The 27,891-nt window shown below is 43.6% G+C and overlaps 2 protein-coding genes across 2 annotated transcripts; one reads left to right on the top strand and one right to left on the bottom strand.

The window, feature by feature from the left end:
• Window positions 1–263: 263 nt before the first annotated feature.
• On the top strand, window positions 264–14,511 carry RAC1 (Rac family small GTPase 1). The gene is made up of 6 exons (XM_050979925.1): window positions 264–433; window positions 6,645–6,716; window positions 8,046–8,163; window positions 11,902–11,964; window positions 12,652–12,811; window positions 12,958–14,511. Exons 1-6 carry the CDS (start codon window positions 399–401, stop codon window positions 13,086–13,088), a joined length of 579 nt encoding a protein of 192 aa, XP_050835882.1. The 5' UTR covers window positions 264–398; the 3' UTR covers window positions 13,089–14,511.
• A 549-nt stretch (window positions 14,512–15,060) lies between these two features.
• Window positions 15,061–27,533, bottom strand: DAGLB (diacylglycerol lipase beta). Its single transcript, XM_009091865.4, has 15 exons — window positions 27,369–27,533; window positions 26,719–26,870; window positions 24,361–24,535; window positions 23,593–23,854; window positions 23,388–23,513; window positions 22,250–22,377; window positions 21,213–21,339; window positions 20,792–20,875; window positions 20,264–20,341; window positions 19,778–19,858; window positions 19,567–19,694; window positions 19,023–19,091; window positions 18,855–18,927; window positions 17,599–17,852; window positions 15,061–16,125 (listed from the first exon to the last, which is right to left on the bottom strand). Exons 1-15 carry the CDS (start codon window positions 27,461–27,463, stop codon window positions 15,933–15,935), a joined length of 2,025 nt encoding a protein of 674 aa, XP_009090113.2. The 5' UTR covers window positions 27,464–27,533; the 3' UTR covers window positions 15,061–15,932.
• Window positions 27,534–27,891: the final 358 nt, after the last annotated feature.

The raw sequence follows: 27,891 nt of genomic DNA, 5'->3' as shown, positions 1-27,891 counted from the left end.
TCTATGTTCGACAGCGACTTGTTACACACGACGGGGCTGCTGTGGGACGATGCCCAGCCTGCTGTCCCTGACCGGGTTGCGAGCTTCTGCCACCAGTGCCAGCGCTCAGAAGGGCTCCGCCTGAATACACCATGCACGGATCAAGGGCCGGGGCTGTGCTACTGACCCAGTACCGGAGTGGGGCTCCGGCCCTCCGCCCGCTCCCGCCCCAGCCGAGGTACCGCCCGCGAGGCGGCCCCGGCGCGGCCCGGCCCGGCCGGATGTGAGCGCGGCGCCGCTTCCTGCGCCCGCAGTCCGCCCTCTCCCTCCCCGCCTTGGGTGGTGCCGCTGCCTCGTCCCTGCTCCAGGCTCAGGGCGGAGGCGGCCGCCGCTCCTTGCTCCGCTCAGCAGCAGCCCCGATGCAGGCCATCAAGTGTGTGGTGGTGGGCGACGGGTAAGTCCGAGGGACCCTCGGCCGGGCTCGGCCCTGAGCCGCTCCGTCGGCCCTGGGGGTGTCGGGCCGCGGGGCGGGAGCGGCGCCCGGGCCCCGCCGCGGGGTGTGGGCGATCCCGGCACGGGGCGCGGGCGCGGCCCAGCCCGGCCGTCCTGAGGGAGCGGGGCTGGCTGGGGCCGGAGCCGGAGCCGGGCCCTGGCGGGCGGGCGGCCGGGGGCGGGTGGGTGGCGGCCGCGGCTTCCTGCTGCTTCTGCTGCCGGGCGGGGAGGGAAGCGCGGACACGGCGGGGCTGGGGAGCGGGGTATGCAGGGGTCGGCAGCCCGGGCGCGTCTCCGAGCCGAGCCCCGCATCGCCCCGGGACCGGGGCCGTGCTGGTGGCCGAGTGTTTCGCCTTGGTGCGGGCAGAAGCGGCCGCCGTGAATGAACAGGGTGTGCTGGGCTGTCCGGGCAGGCCGGGCCGCGTCCCTGCACTGCCACTGCTTGCTGGTGTTCTTTCATCACCGAAGTAGTCCAAGTGTATTAAAATAATTACTGTTGTTTTAATTATATGAGGAAATTAATATTGATTTGAAATAATTTTTTGTGAAAGCAACAAACTTACTGCCGTTTAAGATCTTGTTTTTTGACATCTGACTTTTGCAGTAAAACTGAGTGAAATGGGCTCAACTCTATGCAGATCATAAATGCTTTTGGGCAGAAACTGTTTTTTTGCCTGCAGACATCTGGTCTTGTAAGGCTCCTGTCTAAAGGAGAATGATAGGCCCTTGAAATACAAATAGTTAATGATATTTAATGATATACTTGTCTGTAAAGAGCAGTTACACCTACAGGATCCTAACATGGTGTTACTTATATGTGAAACAAGTTGGGGATGCTTTTTAGAATTGAGTTAACTCATAAGTTTAGCAATTGGATTTCACTGTGTGGAGCGCTGGAATTGAGAAAAGAGTTTGTGTTTGGTATTTTTGAATATTCTCCACAATACCATTTTGCTCAGCTCAGGGGGATTCTCTCTCTTCCTGCATGTCAGAGCTCAGGGGAGCATCCCAGTCCAGCAGGAAAACAAGACTTGTCTTATGCACTTTGAGGTTGTTTTTTTTTTTTTTTTTTTTTTAGGAGAAACAAAAATCCTAGTGTAGACTGAGCATAACTGGTATCACAGCAAACTTCTGTAGATTACAGAGGAGTGAAGTGTAGCTAAATGGACTCAGTACAGTGGTCTGTAATTTCACATAGTGCCTTATTTTATAAGTTATTTGTGTGTGTTTGGGGAGGTTGCTGATTTTTTTTTAAAGATATAGAATCCCTAAAAAGGCAGCAAAGTATGGCTGAAAGATAAACCTTACAGTGTGCCAAATTTGTTTTGAATCACTACGTGTGATTTGAAGCTATATGAACATAAAAATGGTATCTCAGTAAATCATTGTCATAGTATAATTCTTTGATGCCAGATAGGATAACTGTGGGCTGCTCTTTTGCTTATGTTGAATTTAAACCCAACAAAATTGCTTTTCTACACTCTCTCTCTCTCTCTCTCTCTCTCTCTCTCTCTCTCTCTCTCTCTATATATATATATATATATATATATATATATATGTATGTATATATATGTATATATGCTTGGTTTTTAAAAAATTCATCTGAACTCTGTATTTACAATGTTGTAAATAAATGTGATGCATCATGTTTGGGTGGGGATAAGATTCAGTCTACTTCCTCGTCTAGAAGTGAGAACTCAGCACAAACCAGCTGTATAATGTTCAATAATTCATTCAGCAGAACAGTTCTTTGGGTCATTTGCTTTGTAATCCTTCTTCCTAGCATTTCTGTTGTTCTCTGTCTTGGAAATGTAGGTGGTGTAGTTCTACCTGACTTTTGTACATATGTGTGAACAAAATACAGTAGTTTAATTTATTTTCCTTCCTTTTTACTTAGAAACAAATCTTTCTTAAGATTCTTTTTAGGTACTGTTGCTCATTTTTGGTAGCTTTGTATCATTCTCTGTTCACTGTTTTTAAAATACATTTAACTATTTGTCTTTCTTTGTGCTGTTGCTGCTTCAAGAGCTCCAGCATTGCAGGTATTCTAGGAAACGTCTTGTTTGGCTTAGATAAGGCCAAAGTTTTAGTGTTCCTGTAAAACAATGCAGGTTAAAGATTTGCTTATGTAATATAAAACTTGGGTATTGTTTTACCTGCCTTCCACAAAGATCTGCTAGGAACAAAAATAAACAAAGCTTTAGAAGTACCTGTGGTTATTTTTCTAATTTGTTAATGAGTAGGCTGTTTCTCATATGTAAGTCGCTTTTTGTTCTTAGAGTTTTTGCTCATGTATGTTTGGACAACTAACTTGCCTGGGAAAGTGTGGCATGTGTGCTAGTTTGGGCTATCATATTTCCCCCTTGTTTTTTTTTATTTTGCTGTGGGGATTGTTTGGGGGAAAATAAATGACAACTGTTGCTTTGAGCTGTCATGATAGAGAGTAGGAGGAATGTGCAGGACAGATGAAGAGCAGCCACTGGAGTAACTGCAGGAGTTGCTGTTGATTGACACTGGAGAAAAAGCATTGGTGGAAGTTATTTTTAGCAGCTTTTGTTTTCACTCCAAGAAGGCAGCTGTTCAGTGGTACAAAACCTTCGGTTATGTTGTGTAATGTTAGGAGAAGTTCTGTGTTTGGGAGAAATTGTCAATTACTAGATGACACAGAAGTTGTTGCCCTTCATGCTCTTTTGTTGTAGGCATTTTTTAATTGTAGTAATGCTGTAAGAGCAATAATTTAGGAGTTCTTGTTTGGAATTCTGCTTGATCTGAGGCCTTTGTCTGCTAAAGCTGTGCTTTTTTGTGTGTGTATTTGCTTTGATGGCTGGGGAGAAGGGGAGGGATGTATAAGGTAATTGGCTTCTTACTGAGTGTAATGCAGTGTTTGTGTGAGACACTGAACACCTCAGATCCCTCCCGTGCCATCTGGAGAAAGTGCACTGACTTGAGATTTGGTAACTTGTGTTACTGAAAAAGTTCTTTAAAAAGCAGTTGTTTTCTAAGTTTTGAAGAGCCTATTTGGGAGAGGGTGTGGCACATTGAGTAATAGAGCTTATCTGAGAGCTGGATGTAGCTAAAGCTCCCGTAGCAGCAGTACTGAACTCTTGATCCCAGGGTGGTACTAGAGAAATCTCAGCTGCTCTTTAGTGTCTGAGCAAAGACCTGGGCATCATGTCTGTCAGAGGGGTAGGTCATGTGCATCAGAGAAACAAAGAAATGGCACAAGCAAAGCCTTTTATGAAGGTTACCACCTGTTTGCAGGTAAAACATGTCTCCAAGGAGCTCTGCTACCGTGGGGAAATTTTATAAAACTTGTTAGCATAAATAAAGAGAAGATTTGTTTTGTTCTTAGGAATTAATACATATGTGGTTGTATGTGGTTATACATATGTGGTAATACATTGATTCCTGGGTGCTACTCAGAGTCAAAAAGGGACTCAGTGCTGTCTTTTGTTAAGGTAGTTTTGTTGAGCATTTAAAGCTGGATTTCTGCAGGCCATGTTTTTAATGACAGTCAAATGTTGCTAGGTTCATTTATGTAATAGTGGGTGGACAGAGCTGTGATTAAGTAGTTGCTAGAAATCTTATGACTAATCTTGGTGTTATTTTAGATTCTTAGTCTCAGCCTTTATGTATAAGGATTTAAACTTTGCCAAACAGTTGGAATTCTCTTTAGGGGAGTGCTTTATTACAGAAATTAGTAGTCTAAAAAAGTTGATAAAGTACTTAGAGGATGTACTTTATAAAGGTAGGCATTAGTGTTTATTTTTAAGACTGGTGACCATAATGATCTGATTCATGTGGCAGTGGGCCAGAAGGCAAGGAAGGCAGGAAACCTGGATGGAGTACGTCTGAAATGGGGCTGTTGAACGTGTTTTTTCTTGTTTAAATGGCTCTGGCTGATTGGTGCTGCAGAAACACACTGCAGGCACTTCTGAACTTGGAATGAAATCTCTCACCACCTTCCTGTGCTGTTCTGATTAGCCAGAGCAGACTTGGGAGTTTCAGTGCAAGGCAGGCAAAGGAGCCTGGATGCACAGAATAATTCTCGACCTGCTGCTGAAAATGTTGAGTTCAACATTAATTTGGAAGCTCAAATTACCTGTAATGACCTTACTGGAAGCTGAAGTGTCAGCCCAGACAGGTTCCAGAGGCGTGAGAATGTGTTGTCTCTGTGCCTCAAGAGATTTCCCAGAGCATTTGGCTGTTGCTCGGGATCCTGAAGGTTTTCCCACCTGTCCTTTGTGAGCTGGCCCAGCACAGCCGGCTGTGTGGTGTTGTGAGAGCAGCTCAGCAGCACATCCCAACTGATCTAACTCATCATCAGGCAGCCAAAATAGCAAGTTGTCCTTATGGGGGAGGAATAACTTTCCTTAACTCCCTGTTCTGGCTTGTAGGAGTTAGTTCAGGAGCTAAGATGGGATCTCCTCTTTGACAGCTGTTAAACAGGTATCTGCGTGGTGGTGAACTGCTCCTGGATTGTTTCCCACACAACTTTTTTTTTAAGGGTAAATCCATCTACTTTTGAGCACAAGTATATCTCAGACCTTTTACAACGAAGGAATGTTCAGAGATTGTACTTAATGAGGACAGAATTAAATGCCTCCTTTCAAGATGCCATTATAGCTTGGTAAAGAGAGTGTGTGCTGAAAGGAGAAAACCCTCAGTCTTTGTGAGGGGCTGGTGTCGTAGAAGCAGGTGAGAAAACCAGGGTGGGAAACTGCCTGGAATGATCAGAGTTGCAGCAGATAGGGTGTTTGTTATGGAAAGGTATTAGCTAAGAAACATAAGGCAAATTACAATTAAAAATGGATATGTGGAAGAAAATCCCAAATAATTTGGTACGCTGAAGTGTCTCTTCAGTAGCTCAGGAATTTCAGGTGATGTCAGAAGCTGCTGTCAAATATCTTCTTGGGCTAATGCTGTGAGGAACTGCTTAAAGTTGAATGGAGAGACTTTAGAGGTTGAGCCGTGACTTACGGATATGACAAAGCTCAAATTCACTGGTGAAGGATTTAGTTCAGGAGGCTCATGAGTCAAACCTCATACTAATGACACGATTACCGTAGGTGCAGCAAGGTTTCAAAGCTACTGCTGACTGGCTTTGAGCAAATCGCTGTGGTGATAAAACATCTGCAAGACAATGCAGTTTTCCCTGCCCAGGAGCAGGAAGGGGGATTGGGCTGGGAGGCTGTCTGGCAGCATCCCTGGAATCTCTCACAGGGTCTAAGGATTATGCACTGCAAGTGGGAAGCCTTCGAGGGAACCAGTCTGCAGTGTCACACACTCTTTGCAGATACTATTTTAAAAAGAGAAATAAGGCCCAGTTTCAAGTTTTCCAACACTTAATTGAAACTGTAACAAAAATTGAATGCTGTCATTAATCAAATGTTTGACTCCAGATAAGATGTGGGGGGGAGGGTAGAGAGGTTATGAGCTGGCTGCCAGAGTTTTGAAGGAATCCTGGAACAGAGCCTTGTCCTGCCCCCATTTGAGGCTCTTGTGAATTAGATCAGTAGGGAGAGATTTGCTGTTCCAGGTTTTCCAATCCTGGAATGTAATTTATCTTTAAATCAGTTAATGAAATGTTTGAGTAGTGGGTGAACGTATGTGGGGAGTCACTTTGTAATAGCAGTTAATAATATGAGAGTTATCATTTGTATTCATTCCTTAAATACTCCAAAGTAATGATGTGTTGAGAAATTATCCTTTTCAAGCTTTCTTTAACTTCACTTATATGCAAGTATACAATTTTCTGGAAAAGATATGAGTTTTGGAATTGTGTAAGGGTATTTGGAAATACTTCTCAGTTTCTTTTTAATTTCAGAGAGCTGGAAGAAGGCCACCTTTCTGAGTATTCAGTCAGATGACTAGGAGATATTAGTGGTCTCATTAACACATGTGGGGTTTTGGGGGGTTTTTGTGACTAAAAATTAAAGAAATTTGGTGATTTATCACTTCACAAAATGGATGTTTATACTAGGTGTCTTTTCATTGCCAGTAATTTTAAAGCTGCAGTCTGTCAGCTGTTTTCCTGCACAGTAGTGATTGGAGATGTTCAGTTGACCTTAGGTGTCTGGATGTAATTAGTTTTCTTCCCCCTACAGGAATATTATTTCTTGTTATTCAAGATGAATGTGTTTTACATGTGAACTTTCTTTCTTTCTTTGCAGTGCTGTAGGTAAAACATGCCTACTCATCAGTTACACAACCAATGCATTTCCTGGAGAGTATATACCCACGGTGTAAGTACTTATAAAATCCAGAGAACTCATTCCTGTCAGCTTCCCAGTGCCTGCTGCCATTCCAGATTCCTTAACTGAATTGTTTGAGTTGGCTGCAAGCACCCCTCAGGTGTGTGTGAGGAACACTTTGAGCTTTTACTGTAGCACAGTCACACCAGTGTGTGCTGATGGTCCCTCAGTTTTGGCTCTCTGTGCCCTCCGGGCCTGGCTGATTAGGGACCAACATTTGCTAACATTTTACCAGAGATGTTGTTCTCTTCCAAAATAGTGTAGTGTGTTTCTGTCTCTAATGTCATTCATAATAAGCAGTCCCAAGGCTGAACAGCTTATAAAACATTATATCATAGTCAGAAATAGTTGTCTTACATGGCTGGTGGTTTTTTGTTTGTTTGTTCCTTCAACTTTTTGTGCTACTGCCAATCCTGTGCCAAGCCAGCCATGGCTTTTTGGCTCCTCAGGCGAGACTGTGGAGTCTCATTTATTCTGGTGCTTCCCTTTTTCTTTCACATAAGGATTTGTCAGTATCAGTATTAGTGCAGTTCTCTTTTCCAGGCCCTGCTGGATGTGTTTTATGCATGTACAGCTTCTTTGCCCTTTTCAGATGTCTCTGTATTTTCATCTGGCTATGCTGCTCTCTGAAGTATTGATGAGTTTATTCAGACAATAAAATACGTTCTAATGAGGTTTATAGATCACTTTTGTTACCTGTCCAAGGCCTTGTTGCCTTAGTTACTGCTGTTTCCTCTTTTTTGGTCTTAAATTCGAGTTTTTGCATTACAATGTCTTGTGTTCCCAGTGAATTTAAAACCTTTGCACCCAGTGATGAGATAAAAATGATGCCTCCACTGGCCCCTGGTTATGAGCTTTGGTATTTCATTGGAGGGGGTTTTGATTAGCAGGATTAATTAGCTTTTTTCTTACCTACTGTTGTCATTAAGGATTTCTTGGTTGTTGCTTCTGTATCTTCTGTTCTAAATTTCCCTCCATGAGACAGATTAACTTGCTGAATGTCCCACTAAGACTGGAAAGTGCTTGCGGAGTACATCACCTGCTTTCCTGTACTCACTGGGATTAACAATTCCTTTGGAAGAGCCATGACAGATCACTTCTGCTCAGACTGGATCAAGTCTGTTGTGTATAATTTTTTATTCCATTACCCAATGTCACGCTTGTTGTTTGAAGAACAACTTTACTGTCTCTGGGGAGCTGATGGATGCAATGAAAATGTTCCCTTCCCCAGTTTTCCCAGTTTTTTCCCTCTGAGGGAAAAATCCTTGGGTGCCTTATTTTACTGCAAGGTAATGCAGCTAACTCTCTCTTTATTTTTAGTTTTGACAACTACTCTGCCAATGTAATGGTTGATGGAAAACCAGTCAACCTGGGTTTGTGGGACACAGCTGGACAAGAGGACTATGACAGACTACGTCCACTCTCCTACCCGCAAACAGTAAGAGCTGCAGGGTGAAACCAAGAGCAGGCTCTACAGCCTTGTCTAACATAAAGCATTTTTCTTTTTCAACATAAGGCCAACATTGTCACACCTGGAGTTGTATTTATTAGTAACAGTGACCACTTTCATTTCTTGTGCTGTAGCTGTAATTTATAATCTCTGGGGTGTGTGCAGTTGTTAAAAAGTTAAAATTTGCATGCCCTGTGTATTTGTGTGCACTGGTACTTGCTGGGTTTTGTGTAGTTGCAGCCCCAAAATTGTCTAGAACACTTGATTTAAAATAAAAAAAAACTACCCTGAAACTAGCTCAAAAAATCCCGGTAAATAGTCCCATCAGCTAGTCCATTGATTTTAAGGTTAGCATGCCTGCCAAAGGCAGGGTTTGTTTTTGGTGTTAGGCGATTTTTGGCTGCAACCTGACACTGTCACTGCTAAGCACTTGATATTGTTTAGTCTGTGTGAAGATGTTCTACATGTGAAAGAGGCAGCACTGAATGAAGAGATTATTGGTATTGACAGAGGCTGTGGTGTCCCAGCTTTCCAATGTACTTGAGCCCGTGGTTATTTTACTGCTTGCTGTAGTTGTGCTGTGACATCGATACAAATGTGCTTCTGTCTTCCCTGTGGCAAACTGGTTAAGTCCTGCCTCCATCCTGCATCTTTCCCTGTTCAAGGAAAACACTGAAGTGATCTGCTTTGCTTTCTTCTTTCCAGTGTGACTTCAGCTACAGTTAATCTTTGTAAAGGTGGTTTTGTAATCTGTTTAGAGCAGTGGCTTTTACCTGATGGAGCTGTGCTATAAGTAAAGAAAGGGTAATTGGCAGGGTTTTTTGGGCACTGATTACTCTTGCTGTTGACTGTCAAATAAATGTTAGTAATGTAAAATGTAAAATTATTTCACTCTATAGCATAACTGCTCTTGAATAATGTGAATCTTATTTAAGGAGCTCTGGTGCTATTTTCAGTAATCTTTCCTTAATTCACTGCTCACTAACTTACAGTCATTAGGCTTCCCCATCAGTTATGATCCACAAAATTGATATGAATTTGCCAGTTGTGGGCAATTATAGTTGAAATGTCAGAAATATCTGTCTATTTTAGAAGGAGGGAGAATGGAAAGCTGTTTTTCTCTAATACTTAGATATTCATAGGATACTTAAAACTTCAGTTTTGCTTAACATCATAAAAATACTTTCCAAAAAGTAGAAGTAGGTATGTTGAAAGATCTTTAGTAGGAACAGAATGTCTGTGACAAAGGGACAGAATGCACATACATGTCTTCAGCCTGCCAAAGTAACTGTGTGTTTCTGGTAGACTGCAAAATAATTCCTTGTCTAAGCATCCTGGGGAAAAAGTGTTGTCTGTTTAAGGATGTATAACTGTTCAGTACAGTTGTATTTGGAGTACTTTCAGTTATTTGGATGGGTTTTTTGCAGCAGAAAATGAAATGGGGCTGTAAGTCTTCAAGTTGTTGTGAAAAAGTCTTCAGATTTCAGACTTGTGCAGTATCAAAGATTCATCACCCCCACAAAACTAAGAAAAAGCACTGAGGAAGAGAACAGTGGTGCTGACGAAACCTGACTTTTTTTAGGATCTGTGTTCAGCCTCTTTTCCTTCAATGTGCTATTTAAAACTCAGCCCTTGCGTGTTCTCATGGCTCTCCTTTCCCTTTTTGTGCACCTGAAGGATGTTTTGGGCAAGGTGAAAGCAGCAGGTGTTGGTTACTTGGGCAGTGTGTGCTGAGATCAGTGACCCAGCAGTTAACACCTGGTAACTTCACAGTGAGGGTTTGGCATTAATTTGTACCTTTTTCTCCTTATTCATATTTTTATTTTATTCCTTAAAATATACAGGAATATAATATCTTCTCCTTAATGCATGTGAAATCTACTATTTCCAAATATTTGGGGAAGGAAGACATTGGGACAGAAGAGGTGCTCACATCTGTTTCCTCAGGAGACCAAACCAAAGAGAAATTGTTAGTTGGGTGCTTTTTGGGAGAGGTTTGGTCTTGCAGGTTTCCCCTGACAGTGCAGAACTGGTTTCTGGGGAAGGCTGGTGTCTGCTCTGGGTGCAGCTGGTTGTGCTGAATTACAGGGCAGCGTCTCTCTTAAGAAGAAAATCCTCCTTGAGAATATCTGTGAGCAGAAATTGCTGACTAAAAACATTTTCCCTTAAATCCATTTGAGGAGTAACTTTATCTCCTGCTGTTATTAGGTTGGAGGAACCAATGGTAAGAATATATCTTCCAGTCTGACAGATCAACCTATTGCCGTATGTAAAACTTTAAATAAACTTCAGTTCCAAGTTCTGTCATCTTGTCTTGCCTATGATAGTGATAAATTGGCCCCTATTTTTTGAACAAATACTTTTCTTGGAACTATCAAATTGCTAGATCTAAGAACTCTGTTACCAAATTTATGTGAGTTGCTAAGATTAAATATTTTCTTGAAAACAAATAGCTTTTCCTACTAGTGTGCAAGACACCTGAGATCTTCCAGTAATTCCTTGTGGTTACACCAAATCTTTGGATCTCTGGAACTAGTGGAGGAGAGAATCGCCTCAAGTGAAGCCCTTGAGTCCCCACGAACCAGCAGAATTGGAAAACAGAAGTAGTGGCCATAGTATCACATTATTTGATGTTGTTTCTTTCTTCTTCTGGGACGCTGCTGCGGAAACTTGTTTGGGTGATGCATGAACAACTGGGTTGCAAGTGCTTAGCAGTGAGATGTCAGCTGCTGACCTAACAAAATGCCTTGAAATGCAGCACAATCAACTAACACTCTGCAATGCCTGATTCTGTAGCACCTTTGGTACCGCAATAAGTACGGATGCAGAGGTAGGTTGGGGAGAGTTGGGCTTGTTTGGGAGACACCTACTGAGTTTGGGTCATACAGCAAGCTTACATCAACAGAGGAGGAGGAAATGAGTGTTGGGGTTATTCTGAATGCCTGCAGACCTGGAGAGTGTCATCTGTGAAACCTGAATTGTATCCTGTGGTTACTATCAACACATGCTCTGAAATGGTTTTACCTGCTCTTATTTAGAATCTTTTGCCTTCAGTTGAAAAGCAAGATGTGCAAGATCCCTGAAAATACCCTTTTTCCCCCCTGCTTTCTCATTATTTAGAAAGGAAAGGGAGGAACTTTGAGATTTTTATTCCCTTTTCAATCCTAATTTGGTTATAGAGAAGTTCTAAATCTTTTTTACTGGTATTCAGTAGGAGTGAAGTTCTATAAGAAGTTCAACAAGCTGCTTTTGATTTGGAAGTAGTAATTGTAGAAATTCTTGTGTAAATTTTTTTTTTTAATTTCATACCGTTGAAATTTGCCTTCGCAATTTAAGACTACTTTTGAGTTGTGTATTAACAGGGAACACTTTATAACATCCTATGCTGATGAGGTCAATGAAGAAGAAATGACATTTAGGGGGAAAAACCCTTGAAAGGCATTATTGGTGTCCTGGTTGCTGGCTACTGCAATAGCTGATTATAAATTTGACTGTGATCTATTTGTTATTTTCCCCCCTTTCTCTCTGGCTGCTTGTAGCTGCCTGGGAATGGATTTCCCACTGGGAAAGCTGCCTCTGATTATTGTGTGCAACTGTATTGCTGACCTTGCCTTTTGCAAGTGTGGTAGAGCTGGCAGTGTCAAGGAGATACTGATGATATTGGCCTGTTCATGACACTCTACAGTGGCTTCTCTGTTGGGCTGACTCTGTCACCTTGTTTTGTAGGATGTCTTCTTAATCTGCTTTTCCCTCGTGAGCCCAGCTTCCTTTGAAAATGTCCGTGCTAAGGTAAGGACGAGCTGGTACCGTTTTATTTCTGAATGTTCATCATACTTTTCACTTACAGCAGAGCTTGGAAAATATTAGGTACTTTTTTTTAATTGTTTTTCCCACAGGCCCCATGAAATGCAGTTTGGAAAAGCAGAAATCCATTTGCCTAACTTGTGAGTCATGGAAGTTCAGGGCACATGACACACTTAAGTACGAATTGTTCCTTGATGTGTTGATAACAGTAATTTAAGTATTCAGCCAGCAAGGTGCTGAGATCACAAACACGAGCTTTCCTTTTAGTACAGTTTGAAAAAAAAAGTGTTTTAAAACAAATGCATGTAAAAATTGGGTGCTTGTTCCTTGCATCAGCCATCCTTCTGCACGTGCTCTGTAACTGGGAATATTTCATGTCCTCAGACAGCTCAGCTGCACAAGGAGGTGTCTCCATGGGCAAAGGCAGGTCAGGTGTGTGTGAGGAAAATACAGCCCTTAATGGGCTACATTTTAAAAGTATATGGGAATAGCTATTGGCTTCATTGACAGTGATGTGCCCTTTTCTAATCCTGCCCTGATGGGATCTGGGTGCTCCCTCTGCTCCAGCTGACCCAAAGTGAAAGACTGGGAGCTTTCAGCTGTGATGTTCCAGGGCCTCCAGGGAACTCAGCCCCCACACAGGAGGCCCTATTTTTTATTTGTCTTTTTCAGTGGTATCCTGAGGTGCGGCACCACTGTCCCAACACACCCATCATCCTCGTGGGCACCAAACTGGACCTGCGGGATGACAAGGACACCATAGAAAAGCTGAAGGAGAAGAAGCTGACTCCCATCACCTACCCACAGGGCCTTGCCATGGCAAAAGAGATCGGTATGGCAGTGACGGGGTTACTGTTGGCTGGATCTAGGCTGTCTTTGTGGAAGACCTTGTACCTTAATTAAATGGAATGCCTGGCTTTTGTTGTGCTGCTGGAGCTGTGCAAAGCTGCTCTGTAACTGTGTCTCTGCTTCCCCCAGGCGCAGTGAAATATCTCGAATGCTCAGCACTTACGCAGCGAGGCCTCAAGACAGTGTTTGATGAAGCCATCCGAGCAGTGCTGTGCCCCCCTCCTGTAAAGAAGAGGAAGAGAAAATGTCTGCTGCTGTAAACTCACCCTCCCCCAGCCCATCGACCCTGTGCTTTGCTCAAACAATGGAGCATTCACATGCCAATTTTTTCTGTTATAAATTAGTTCTCTTCCATCAGTTCTTCAACCAATTGACAATTTCATGGTTTCATTTGTTTAAAGTATGACCCTTACCTTGCATCCTTCTAAGAGCAAACTCCTGAAAAGACACACCTATGTAAAGCCTTATTTTTAAAATCCTCTTCTTGCTCAATTTAATGTTGCCAAACTATCTGCTGAACTAAGTCGCATTGTTGTGCTACAAACACTAAGCACTAAAATGTTTTTTAAAGATTCTTCTTGAAAATGACTCTAATTTCTCGTAGGAAATGCAAAATCTCTTTCTAGTTTTTCACAGTAAGTAACAGTACCGGGGAATTAGCAGAACATTGTGCTCTAATGTTTTATTCTGAACTGTTTTCCCAGCACAGCCGTTGCCTCGTGGTGCCTCCAGCACCCATCTCTGGCGATGACTGACACGCCTGAGTCACAGTGTAAATGCTTTATCATTGGTAAGGGCTTGGTTGCAATCTAGTTCTTGCTGCTGTGATTGGAAAATTAACTATTCTTACTGAAGTGTATCTAGTCCTTTTGAAAGCGTTGTATTGTGATGAATAAATGGAATATTGGGTTGGATCAGGAGATAGTGCCAGACAGTATTTTGACACTGTACAGCTGACTTACACTACACTGCCAGAGTAGCTCAGCAACCATTTTCCCAGAGGTGCAGTAGTGGAGAGAGGTTGGTGTTCATGGGTAAATTCCTTTGAATTTCAAGTAGGGCATTCATGGTAGGTACAATTCTCAATCAGTCATTCCCACTTTTATGTAGTAAATGCTTTTCTTGTAGAATCTCTTCTTATTGAGCAATATAACTTGTATTTTAAAACCTTCTGATTGATAGAAGTTTGCTTTTTTTTTCTTTTTTTTTAGAGTAGAATGTTCAAGCATATCCTCATTTTCCTGTTATTTCTGACCCAGTAAGTTATGCTTTCTGAGGAGCTTTTAGTCTATTAACTAGGTGTAAAAATCATGTGAAGCAGCTTTACACATTTTAGTAATTTTTATATTTTAAACCTCTGTAACTGACAAACCTTTCAACCATCACTATTTGCAAGGTCCCCCCACTGTAACATGACTAATGCAGCCAAGTGTTCTTTCTGTCACTCCATGTGCAGCAGCGATCGCGTAACGGTAACTTGGGTCTGTGAGGTTCTGTAACTAGTGCTCATGTTCTGTACCTTCCAAAGTGGCAGGAATATGATGTTGACCTACACCCTTTCAACCACTAAAGCAAAATTTAAAAATAAAAGTTGCAAAATTGTGAAGTTTTTACATTGATCTTTTGCTAATGCAATTGGCAGTATGTTTTGCATGTATGACTTAATAAATCCTTGAATCATAAGTGTGGTAATGTTTGAGTTTCTGAGCAAGTGCCTCATTCCTGTGCCACTCTGAGCACATTCTTGTTCCATGCCAGCAGCCCTGTGTGCAAAGCCCAGGCTGGCAGTGGTCCCCTGAGAACCCAAACTAAACACAGCACTTGGCAACAGCTCTGCAGAGGCCTTGCCCTCTCAGTGTAGTTGTTACAGCTCCTGCTGCTGCTTGTGCAGTGCCTTAAAGCTGCTGGCATGGGGGGGGGGGCAGGTTCTCTGTTCCGCTCCCCTCTATGCAAACAGAAATCCTCTTCCTCTGAACCGGTCACAGTTTGTGCTTAAATGGCCCAGATTTCAGGCTTTTATTTAAAGCCCTGCTCTGTGTTGCCTCCCCTCCTCCAGAGTGGCTGCACCCAAGGCTGGGGCCCTGGAACCCCACAGGCCCCAAAAGCAGCACGGTCCCTCCTGCTGACCTCACTGCTCTGACAGCCAGCACTGGTACCTGTCATTGCACAGGAGCCAAGGTTTTATTTCATTTTGTCTCCATATCGACTATCACAGCAGGAACATCCACACAGTTAATTCTCAACCACATATTTTACTTACATCAATTTCTTTTAAATAAATGCTGCTGAGTCTTAAAAGGAAAAAAAATTAAAATAGTTACATACTAGAAACAAGGAATCCACTTTTAAAAAATCATTACAACTGGTTACACATTCTTGGCAGAATCAGAGTGGTGCTCAGTAGCTGGAGCTAGAGCAGGTGACCAACATGATGCCAGGGCCTGAATGTTATTTTTTTTTCCTTCTCATTAAGTAGTTTTAGTTTAAAATCAATAAACGCAGTGATGTAGATCCACACATACAAAATAGATTAAAGAATATTGCACATGTATATCCAAGCAGCATTTAACCACAACAAGCCCTCCCCTGCAACCCTGGGATCCCAGCACAATCTGTAAGAAAAAATAGTGCAATCACTGAGCCTGCCCTGCCCAGCCTGAGCCGGGCTCACTCACCCTGCAGCCCTGAGCTGCAGCCCCTGGGCTCTGCCATGGCCCAGGCAGCCAGGGAGGGACGTAGGAGCAGAAGTGGAGCTGCAGGTGGGGGATGAGGTCCGGCAAGGCTCTGCCCTGCCACGTGGCCACATGGTTCTCATACACATTCACTTTGGTCAAGCGTTCAGCTGCTGTGCCAGCACACACAGGCTCGGCTGGAGCTCCTCATCCTGATCCCTTCTGGAAAAGCCCAGCCTTCAGCACAGAGCCACAATCTGTGCTTTCACCAGCACAACATTCCCCGAGTGCTGCAGAGGCAAGGGCACTAAGACCCTTGTTCATTTTATGCAATGTGAGAAAAGTACTGAAATCCACTTAAGCATGAAAGTGGAATGTGTCCTGAATACCTGAAACCTGCAGAAAAGCCCCCAGGTCATCCTCGAGCTGTGGTTATACTGCACTGGGGCTGTACTCTCGTGTTTGACAAGACAGACACGATCCATGTTCCTGAGACAAACTGTTCAGAGCTTTGAGCACAACATCTGGCATGTGGTCTGTGATCATCTTGGGACTTATTAAAATGCTGCTGAAGACGGTTTCGTTTGACCATCTTGCCGTGTATTTGATATCTGAAGAACACAACCTAGGGAAAAAACACACCACAAATACAATGGCCCTGTCAGAACTGGAACAGGCAACCTGGAGGCTCTGGACATGGCTGAGGGAGGAACTGGAACCCTCTCACAGCAGCAGGTGGGATCCCAGAGAGCTGCAGGTCTGCCCTTCAGCAAACAGCTGGAATTGCTGCCATGAAGTGTCTCTGAGGGCAGAGCTGCACCACATTACACTGTGCTTTAACAGGGAAAGAAGCCATCAAAAATTAAAATAATTCTGCTCCCAAAACCACAGAATAGAGCCTAAACAAGGAGGGGGAGGGCACTGAACACTGCACATTCATGTGGTTAATGTCAAATTTAACACACATATATCAGGGAATAAATCACAGTGGTATCAATAGGATACCAGACAACACATTTAATGCTACACATAGGATGCACCAGTCTGTAAAATTAAATCCCAAATACATGATGGGGGCTCTGGTGTGCTAGGCCTACTTAGAAAAACTCCCATTATTAATTGCTGTGCTATGGAGTAAAAGAAATTAAAAGAAATTAGCTCAATAAAGCAGAAGAGCAGCCATTGGGAAAACCTGCCCAGGTCAGAGGTGTTCAAGTATCTAACTTGTAAAACCAGTATTAAAATTGTTAGAAATTAAATATGTGAAGCTTAAACAAAATATTGATCTACTGAATGGGAGGAAAGAAGTGAATTTCTTCTCCAGTCCTTTTCCTTCCTCTCTGTAAGGGGCAATTTCTCTTTTCTTATGTAATATAGTCTTGTGCAAGTTAAAAATGCTCTGATTTCTATTTCAGAACATGAGAGGCTATCAGGGCCTGCCTGGCTTATGGGCTATTTCAGGTTGCTTTGTCTAAAAAAATCCAACACCAACAAAAAAACCATAAAAAAAGCCCTGAACACAACACTTCCCCAACATAGCCACAATCCTCACCCTTCCAGCAGTTTCAGCTTTCTGGTGTTTTTGTCTCAGCTTCCTGCATCCACAGAAAAGCAGCAAGTGACAGGAAAAACTACAGACTAGGTGGGCACACACTGGGTACTGGGGCAGCTGCAGCTCTCCAGCTGGCTGGGGCAGCACTACAGGCAGTATTGCACCTCCTTCTAATCACCAGCACTCAGGGGATTGCTCAGTCATGAGGAATTGTTACCACTCCACCTCTAGCAGGACACTGCAGATCTGCAGTCTCAGGCAGAAACTGCCACCTGGCAAAGCTGAACTTGCCAAGTTTGGGTTTAAAGTCCTCACTTCAGCAGCTGCAATAAAGAGGCAGGATAAGGCATAGAGAGAACAGTGTCCAGGGCTTGAAGTGAAACAGAAACTGGGAGACACAGAATAGAAACTGAACACTGGGTAACATGCAATAACCAAAACTGGGTGCTGGAAATGCACAGAGCTGGAAATGTGCACTTTGAAAGAGACAAGGAGCTGTAAGTGGACTTCAGGGAGAAGGAGAGTGGTATCCATCATTCCACTTACCTCCTAGAGCTGCATTCTTCAACAACATGGATAATCTTTCCAGGCAGATACAGATGAGGATACTGAGGGGGTGAATTCAAGTGTGGCTCCTCCTCAAGGGCGTTGTATGAAGGCGACCGATGAACCATTAAACTCTCCTCGGCCAGGAGGGGCTGGGTCAGGGCATCCTGGTTCCTCCCATCCAGCTCTGTTGGGAAATCATCAGGATCTCCTCCAAACACCTCATACCAACACCCCCGCAGCAAAATCTGGTACTGAAATCAGAGAGAACAGTCCAGTTGAAGTTTGGCATTCCTTAAAGTAACTTATTCTAGTTGTGTGCTTGCACACACTTCCTCTGAAAATACAATTAAAAGATTAAAAATTACTTTATGCACGTGCTCCCCAAATTTTGTTTGATAATGATCTCCTTCCTGAATTTTCCCCACAGTAACATTAATTTCAGCAGTATGGATCCTTAGCCTCCAGTAATACCACAGAAAACATTACCATCTTTACCAGCTGAATTACTCCATGTGGATTCTTGCTCTGCAGGTTTAACTTTTCTTGCACCTGGAAATTCTAACTGTCCATTATCTAATTCTGTATTTATGAGGTCACACAGACCCTCTGCTCATCCCTAGGACTACAGGGAAATCTTGGGGCATGGCAGATTCAAATTCAGATGTTAAAAAATGGCAGTTCTCAATCTTTAAGCCACACCTCTGTACCTCCAGTACCATTCTGCCTGACACCACCTGATCCAGCACATTCAAAACTGGTTCCCACTAACAGTAAAAAGAGGTAAAGAATTAACACTGTAACAGAGAAATATCTGCTTTCCAAATGAATTCTGACAGTAAAATATAAGTAAAATCAACAATTTGCTTACCTCCTGGTAGTAGTTATTACACTATTAAAGTAAGTAATCTTACTAACTTTTCGTAATTTTAGCTGTTTGGGGTTTTTTCCCCATTTTTGTTTTTTAATCGTTTCCTTTTATCAGCAAAACTAGCAAACAGATAATTTCAGGCTTTTGATGTTGTAAACCAGTGTACTGGGAGTCTTACTGAATCCTAATCTCCAACAACACAACTTTACAGGATAGGAGAGTAACACAAATGTCACTGAATTAAATGCAAACAATTTTGTTCTGAAACACAATCGTAACTCAGTTTTAAGATGAAAAATACACACACCAGCAGTCACTGCATTAAATTTGAGGCTTAACCCAGGTAACAATTCCACAATTTTAACCAGGAACTGCATTTGGTTACCTTGGGCCTGTTGCAGTTTGCCACAATTCTCACTATTCTTCTCTTTAAATCCTCCATGTTGGGCATACTTAACCTGTTTAAACACACAGAACAAAGTAAAGCAAAGCCTCCTATTGTCTACTATCAAACACATCTCCAAGTATCAATTTAAAAGTATTTTCATCTCACCTTGCAACAAGGTCTTTTCCAACAATGACTGAAACAATGAAGTGCTTAGTGTAATCTGCAAGTGATTTGCTGAAAAAAAAGAAAAAAAAAAGAAAAAAGCAGTTTAGATACACTAAGGAGATAAGGACACTTTAGTTTTAGGATGATCATTATAATTCAGTAGAAATTCAAGCAGTGGCAGCACCATTTGCAGTCAGTGCCTCAGTGGGCATTCAGATCTTGCTGAAGGTGACAGAGTAACTTCAGTGCTGGCTCTAAGGGTGTGTGGATGTCCAACAGGCCAAGGTAGACAAGGCAGGTGAGTATTTGTCTGGAACAGTTATTTTAAACTTTATTTGTATTGCCTGACAGAATTCCCCAGAGGTGTTTCATTCTGTAACACTCCGCCAAGAACTCGACCGTAACTCCAGACAGAGCAAATGAATTTGAGTGGAGAACATATTAACTCTTCCCATAGTCAGCACAGAGCTAGCAGCTAACACACCTGGCAGCTGCCTTGACTTTTCCAGCTTAGACACAGAACCAAGCAACAGAAGCCTCTCACCTTAAGAGCCCTCCTGGGGGAGAGAAGGCATAACACCTCAGCATGGGGAAGGAGTTCCTGAGCATGATGGCCAAGATAGATGCTGTCCCACCACCCAAACTGTGACCAACTATCACAAGTTTATATTCCTGCAGATAGAAAGACAAACTTAGATGGACACAGAAAAAGCTGTGGGTAATTTTTAAATCAAATTATTTGGAGGGTAACTTACTGGGGCAATTGTGAAAGCCTGGTTTAAAATTCCATCATTTATTAGTTTTCGATAGATGTAATTTGCAGCTTGAGTTATTCCCTACAAGAGAGCAGTTCAGGTTAGAAGGGTGTCTTTAATCTGAGGTGTGACACATGTGTAGTTTAAATACAACACCGTCACAGAAAAACAACTTTTGCAAAGCTGGTCTTCTCTTTGCCATCCTCCTGACAGAGGTCTGGTTATAACCAAGAGGTCTCTATGGATTGCATGTATGGGTTAAAAAGGTTTGGGGATATTTCCTAAGGACATTAAGTCTGACAAGGGGATTATTAAAAACTCTACCTTGCAGTGCCAGGGGCAGCATTTGATGCACCAAACACTGAAATAATGCATGCAATCTATCTGACAAGGAGAACATTCTTCTGTTTAACCAAGGATCCCAGGTGTTTTTAGCTTGCTACTGCTGAGCTGACCTACAAAGAGCCACAGGCTGCACACACACACCTTATGCACAAATCCATTCTCCAGGACCTCCTCCAGTGTCAGGTCTTCACAGTCTGCTGACAGATCAGTGAGAATGTCCTGTGAACAAAGCCTTGGTCAGAGCTCCCTGCAAGGCTGTGTGCTCCTGGGTCATGCTCTGCTGCTCACCCCTGTCACAGGGACATCACCAGCTGGCTGCCAGCTGTGTGAGCAGCACAACACAGCCCACCACACACCACCAACCCCAGCAAACACACAGCAAGCACAGCTCCAGGCCTGGCAACTACCTCCAACTGCAGACACCCCATTATGGATGCACCTCCACTCACAGTGACTTGGAATTGCCCCTGCCTGTCCTCCCCTCACTCTTCCAGTAGCACAGAGAATATTTCCCATCCAAGGGCAAGAGGGGGCTTACAACTTAAACCTGGGAGACTCATACCTGTGAGTGAGTTATTTTAACACGTGCCAGCCTAACACAATTTCCTCTGGGTACTGGGAGTTCACTCATTTCTACAAAGCTAATTATTGATATCAGATGCATGATACCTCAAAAGACAAGGTTCCTCTCACAGCGACCACAATAGCTTCTTTTTTGTGATCCAAAGCAACAAAAAATGGAATCTCGTAGATCTGGAGGAGAAAAATGTAATCGGTAAAGACACCAACATTTTGTAAGGGCAAGCATTTAAAAGGGCAAGCTCTTATTGAGCTCCATACTGTACTATGGAAAGAAGCTGAATTGGTCTCTTATTTGGTTAGTCTAAGTGCCTTTTTCAGTACTGAGACAGATTTATATCAATGGCTTTGTGGCTGTTCTGTTAGATTAGAAAAGGAATCCAAACTGAATGTTTTCATTTGGTTTTGCATCTTACACTTCATAAATGCTGAAGGCAAACTAGACCCTTCAGTCCTTGCTTTCCCTGAATTCATCACTACAGGCTGCCCAAAGCCTGTCCAGATTGTTTACCTTGTTATGAAAGCTGATATGAATGAAGTCTCTGTACTGCAGTCCTGTTATTTTTAGGATGGATCCAAAGTGAAAGTTATGACGATCACCGCCCGTTATTTCAGAATCTGTTGGTCTATTTCTGCAACTGAAAAACACAGAAGAGAAAAACTTTCATGTTTCAATTTGTTAGGTTTCCTTTCAAGGAATCAAACTCAGTTGAATTTGCAGAGGGCCTACTGCCAGGAATCAAAAGTGCTTTCTTTTTGCAATAGCACCAGTAAACATTCTGATGCAAGATGTTATCTCTGCCTTGTTACAGGACCACTGGCAGAGCAAACAGTGCAGTAAGAATTCTTAACATTACAAGCCACTGAGAGAAAATACAAACAAGGAAAAAGGAAATTCAAACAAAAATTTGCACAACAATCTGATCTCATGTTTTATCCACAGTATTATGGGATAATTTTTTTCCAAGTGCTTTATATTTCAGTAAATCATATGGATATTTCATATCAGTAATTACAAAAAATTATTCGTCTAGTCACAAATGCCAGTGGTCACATACAGTAATCCTATCTAGCAATATGCAAAATTACTTACTAACCATAAACATTTCTGAGTGAAGGGGTCAAAAGGAACAAAAAGGAGGCTGGAGAGATAGAACTTCTGCTAATTCCTTAGGACAGAGAAAACTACTGATACACTTTTGTTTCTATATGTAAATCTGTGCCCAAAAGGAACCTCTAAAAAGCCTCATTTTAAAACATGTCTCATTTAATTTGAATTCTTCCTTTGTCATTTTACTAATTTTTTTTTTAATCTCAATTACAAACTTTTCCCATGAAAAAAACCCTAATCTGTTTGAGGGTGGAAAGGCACTGGAATTTTGTTTCTCTTAATTTCTGAAAGAGAACTCCAGCAGTTAGGCTCATGTACACCCAAGAATGATATAATTTGATGCAACAAAAATACTGCTATTGTAACTATTTTATTTCTGATAAGACTTGTTAAATAGAAGGCAGCTGTGTGTTTTTAAGCTCTGAGGTCAAACCTACCAGTCACCATTGAGCTTACAGAGTGCAGTATATGGGTTGGTATAGACGTAGTAGGGCCAGCCATAGGCAGCTGCAGCAAACAGCATGTAGTGAGCAGCATTCTCCAGCTCAACATCCAAATCATCAGTCTGGAGGCACACAGGGAAAGAAAAGGAAGCAGAGACAGGGAGGAAGTTGTGTTAGGCAGCCTCAGAATAAAACTGAACACAGGCTAGTGAAAATCAAGGCATTGTGAAATACACACTACCCAAAAGGAAAACCTCAAGGTCTAAGAGGAACTAAAAATAGCCACCTGTATTTCAGGAAAAAGTCTGTGTTTACTGATGCAGCTACACAGCTCAAGAATCTTGAAAAGCTCTCACTGAGTCAGTTTCTTCCAATGCTGATACATTGATAAGCTCAATGCTGAAAACAACATTCACTGCAAATATGCTACCTAAGGATGTCCAAGGGAAGGCTGAAGAGTCTGCAGCAGAGCTCTCTGGTACAGAACACAGCCCCATCACACTGGCTGCATTCCAGGAATGCACTTGACAGAGTTCCTTTTAAAGGAAAGGAACCAGGAACTGGAGAGTTCCTGGTTAAAGTAAAACTACATACACCTATGAAACACAGGCTAAAAGGAGGGGAAAAATTTACAAAGGCACCTTTTCACTGAAAATCAGCAAAAATCAGTTAGGAAACTAACCTGTCACTTGAAAGCATTTAAAAGATGCTATTTTTGCTTCTTACCTTATCTGGGTATTTGCAGCAGACAAACGACCCACAATACATACTAGAAGATTACCTTCTCAGTACTATGGAAACAGTATCAAATATTCATTCTCCCTCTGTTCCTTTTCTCTCCCAACTGTTCATCAATGATCAAATGTCCTAAACGGTTCCTTATTTTGCATTTAATTCCCCATTTGAAGTTCTACTCATGCAAAAGCAGAAAAATGTTTTTGACAAACTTATTGTTTTCACTGCATTTATTAATAATGTGCATTGTTATGAAATTTACTGCAGTGTTTAATTTTATTAAAAGAATAAACAAAACAAAGAAAACAAACTCTCTCCAGAAAGAAATGCATTTCAATTTGACCTGGCACCATCTCCCAGAACAATGACACCAGAGGCTGCACCAACCCCATCTTACCACGAGAGATGATGGAGAATGGCACAGGACTTCTTCAGGCTCTTTGGGGCAATTTTCCATTTTATCTTGTTCTTGATGGAGTAGAATCAAACCAGCTGCTATGTCACTTGGCACCAGATCAGTGTCCTGCACAAAGACACGGAAGACTCTGTAGAACCATCCCACACCTCCAAGCCAAACTCCAGAGACAAAGCAAGGCTCTTACTGAGAAGTAGCTGCGGAAGAGCTCGGCGATGCTGGTGAAGGCCACCCGGTGGTCGTCGTCCTGCACGATGCAGCAGCACAGCAGCCTGATCCTCTTCTCCCACACTCTGGTGGCAGAGCTCTTCACGTTGTACAGCAGCTGCCCTGACTGGCTGCTCTCCAGGTTGCGGCTCACACCGTCGGGCAGGTAGAACGTCTTCTTCCCCCCGAGGGGGTCAAAGACAATGACAACTCCAATGACAGTAAAGATGATGATAATCCAGCTGCCAGACAGGAGGGAGTGGGATACCAGACTGTGAAACCAGACACTTCTGACAAGTGTGCAAGAAATCCCAACTACATTTCTTGGCAGACCAAAACTGAAGCTGGGTATGGAATTCTGCATGGAGACCTCTTGCTGCTGTGCTGAGGCTGCAGCTCTTTGGACTGTGCTTGCAATGCTCTGGGAACCAGAACATGGCTGCTGGCTCAGTTCACACAGGGCACCAAACCTGGAACCACAGCCCAGTGCTTTGGAAGCAGCAGCACAGAGGAGCAGCAGCTCCATTTTTCACTACCAGCTAAGTGATCAGGTTACTACACTCTTCATATTTATCCCATTTTCTACACTCCCATTGCCCCTCTTATCCTTTCTGACCTTCACCTCCTTTCCTTCACTGCAGGACACACTTTCTTTCCCAAAGCAAGCAGCTTTTTTAGGGAAGGATACCAACTCATTTTCCCCTTCCCATACACTGTCAAGCTCAGATTTGTGGGGAGGCACCTTTACCTTGCAATTACTGTCCCAATGACACCATTTATGACAGTCTTCTCACACTGCACGCTGTTGTCTGACACCCACACAGCTCCTACAACAGCCCAGATGAATTCAGGGAAATAGAGAAGCAGGCGAGTATAAAGTATTTTGGGAAGTGATTTTCTTGGGCCTGGATTAGAAATTGTTCCTGAAATTAGAGAGAGAATTTAAAACAAGAACTGTTCACAAATGCACCTCAAGTACATAAAATCCTACCTGGAAATATGAACTTCCTGGGCTTTACAGAAAGTAAGAAACTTAAGTGAAACTATCAAGTTCTTTCATACCAATAGAAAGCTATCACTGAAGCTAAGAAAAACAACAGTGGATTTATATCTGTGATTCTTAGAATCTACTCTACTAAAACCCAAAACAACTCTAGCCAGAGACAGTTCTGCACTGAACTTGAGGCAGCAGTGCTGTGACCCACAGCACTGCTGCATCCAGGAGCACTGGCTCCCCTACAGCTCCTCATGACTCCTGGGGCCTGCTTTTATTATTCTATTTAGCCTTTAGCTGGTTAATATTTCATTTTCAGATCCTATTCTGCTGGAACTTCTTCTGCTGAAAAACTTCATAGTAGCCCACTACTATGAAGTTTTTTTACTGGACTTACTAAATAATAACAGGAGAACAAAAGCAGGACCATTACCAGGTCAAATACTTCTCAGGCTATTTTCTGTATTGTTAATTTACCAATAACCTCTTTGTTTCAGCACTCTAAGGCAATAAAAAAGGGAGTAACTTTTGGCCAGCTCATCCCTTAAACCAGTGATCCCAGGGTAATGGGTAGTGGGATGTGAGTGCTCAGGTGTAGACAAGTGATTTGTAAAGGCTGCAGAACAAAAACAACTTTGGGAATTGTTCCAATAACAAAGCTGTGGTTCACAACCAGTGATAAAGCCGTTTCAAAAGCCCTCCATCCAGAGGTTGCTTTTTCCCATTCCCAGGCTGCAGCCTGTCCTGCAGCAGTGTGGATGCTTACACAGACACAATCAGATGGAACTGTGCTTCCTCTAAACAACTTTTCCTTTCTCACGCCACCCCCAGGGTGTGAGGGCTCCAGGCAGGTTCCCTGCTGGCATCACTGATCCTCAGGACAGCACAAGGGCTGGTGCAAGACCGAGCACACCCAAACCCACGCACTCCAGCCTCAGTCCAACACACCTCACCCCTTGTTTTCCTGGAAATTCAGCCTCAGAATTACTCAATTTCTCAGTAACAATGGCCTTGCAGCTGTACTTTCATACAAGGTTCTTTCATCACTGCTATTTACAGTTACATCCCTCACCTCTGCAGCTTTGGTTAGACCTGGTGCTAACAACACCAAGGCCATGGGTTTGACCCCTGTATGGTCCATTCACTTAAGAGCTGCACTCAATGATGCTTGTGGGTCTCTTCCAATCCAGAATATTGCATGAAAGTTTGATATAAACATCACAGTCTGGCTGATCTTACTTCCCCTCCTCTGGAAACTCTAGGAAAACCAGTGGTCAGAGTCAAGGCCAGGATTATCATCCACACCTCTGCTCTGTCATAGTTTCTCTTCATGCACTCTTAAAATTGCTTAAATGGAAAGAAGTAGAAATACTTATTTACAGAAGCATAAATACTTATTTTCAGTGAGTCATGAGAACCAATATATTAGAAACTGTGGAGTTTCATCTGTTACTGAGACCATACACATATTTCAAATTAATCTTCTTAACATTACTTCAGTGATCAGGTGCCTCACCAGAAAAAGCTTTCCTAGCAATTTTAATCCAAAATGAACCTTTTCTACAAATAGTTAGAAGCTGCACTGCAGTCCTTACTTCTATTCAGCTACTCATTTCAAGTTGTGGTCCTGCTCTATTTAACAGTAGTCAATGTCAGTGTTATTATGACATTTATACAATTCATTTTTCTGTGTGTTTTTCCCCAGGCAGCCCACTGCAGCTAAGGGACTTTCACAAGATATGACTAAACCTGCCTATGCAAGGCAGAACTAACAGGATACTCCAAATGACTCTGGACACACTACCCTAATTCCTGTCAGAGAGGTGGAGCAGTGTTACATCAGAGGTCACACACAGATAGTTTTCAGGATGCTCTGATGGCAATGAACCACGAGCTGAACTAAGCTGTTGCATCTATTCATTATGTTAGATTCCAGAATAACAAAGGTAATACTATTAAAGCAAATATGTTAATGCTGTTGGAGTTTTTCAAGTCTGACTACCATTAAAACATTTTAATTTTTGGTAGGTTTTTATGTCAGCTTCGAATTAAAACCAGACATCTATTACAATCCTACCAGATAAACACAAAACATCATTATTAACCATTTACCTTGCATACTGACGTATACAAGAGCACATAACGCACATATTATGGAAGCCAGAAGAATGATGAGGCCGAGCAGGTAGCTGTGCAGCAATCCTCCCCCGGGACAGTTAAACTGCCCCTTGTGAACCGTGTAAAGGACAAAAATCCCAATCCACCTGCCGGGAAGGGAGATAAAACCAGTTACAGCAGGAAGGGAGAAGTGCCTGCTGCGAGGCGATCACCTGATCGATAGTGGTCGCCTTAATGAAAGCACTGCACAAAGATTAACAGCAAGGGACCTGTTACATAAGGGAAGTGTCGGGATGAAATCACTACACGAACACTCAGAAGGAATTACAATTCCGCCGAGTGTACACGGAGCCACAGTCCCCCTGCCCGGCGCTATCACTGCCTCCCTCGAAGCCCGAACCAGCGCGGCGGGCGGACACAAAGCAGTCCCGGGGCTCATTACGAAACCAGCCGAGCGCTACTCGCGGATTAAGCCCAGCGGGTGAGGGCGGCCCGGAGCGCAGCGGCAGCGCGGGCACCGCGCCGTGAGCCTGTGCACCGACCCCGAGCGGTGCCAGGGACCCACAGCGCCCGGGCCGCGGGCACCGCTCATCCCGCCGCTGAGCGGCCGAGCCAGCGGGCAGCGGCCCCGGGGCGCGCCTTACCACACCAGCCTGACGAACAGCTCGAAGGCTCCCGGGAGCACGAAGTCGTCGCTGCCGATGGCCCAGCGCCTGCCGAACAGCACGAGCCCCGGCATCCTGCGGGTCCCGCCGCCGCCGCTCCCTCAGGGTCCAGTCCCGCACGCGCCGGGCCCCACCCCCCCGCCCTCAGGCCTCACTGCCCGCCGGGGCGGGCCCGACCTCACGGTGCCGTGACGTCACGGTGCCTACTCCGCCCTGCGGATATGGCCCCGCCCCGATAGGGCGGTACCGCGCACGCGCCTGGCGGGAGCCCCGCCCCGTCCAGGGGCGCGCGCGCGAAGCCTCGGGAAGGGCGGTGGCTCCCAGAGCGCGTGCGCAGTGCGACCCCCAGTGGGCGGAGCAGAGCCGCGGGGCGGGTTGGGTTCGTGACGTCACTGTCATATGACGTCACTATCCTGTGACGTCACTCCGCCCGGTAACACAGGCTCCAATAGGGCCGCTGAATGACGTCAGAGCGCGAGGCCGAAAAAATGAAAAAACCCCA

This window comes from Serinus canaria, chromosome 14, assembly GCF_022539315.1.
Source record: "Serinus canaria isolate serCan28SL12 chromosome 14, serCan2020, whole genome shotgun sequence".
Lineage (NCBI taxonomy): Eukaryota > Metazoa > Chordata > Aves > Passeriformes > Fringillidae > Serinus > Serinus canaria.
The sequence above is the reverse complement of the archived record's forward strand: the minus strand, read 5'-3'. Positions and strand labels throughout refer to the sequence as shown.

Coding starts and splice junctions, on each gene's coding strand:
- DAGLB (XM_009091865.4), bottom strand. CDS start 27,463: ATGCCGGGGCTCGTGCTGTTCGGCAGGCGCTGGGCCATCGGCAGCGAC. Junction 20,876..21,212: donor ATATCAGCTTTCATAACAAG/GTAAACAATCTG, acceptor TTTCTCCTCCAG/ATCTACGAGATTCCATTTTT. Junction 17,853..18,854: donor CAAACTGCAACAGGCCCAAG/GTAACCAAATGC, acceptor CTCTGATTTCAG/TACCAGATTTTGCTGCGGGG.
- RAC1 (XM_050979925.1), top strand. CDS start 399: ATGCAGGCCATCAAGTGTGTGGTGGTGGGCGACGG. Junction 8,164..11,901: donor CACTCTCCTACCCGCAAACA/GTAAGAGCTGCA, acceptor CTTGTTTTGTAG/GATGTCTTCTTAATCTGCTT. Junction 11,965..12,651: donor TTGAAAATGTCCGTGCTAAG/GTAAGGACGAGC, acceptor TGTCTTTTTCAG/TGGTATCCTGAGGTGCGGCA.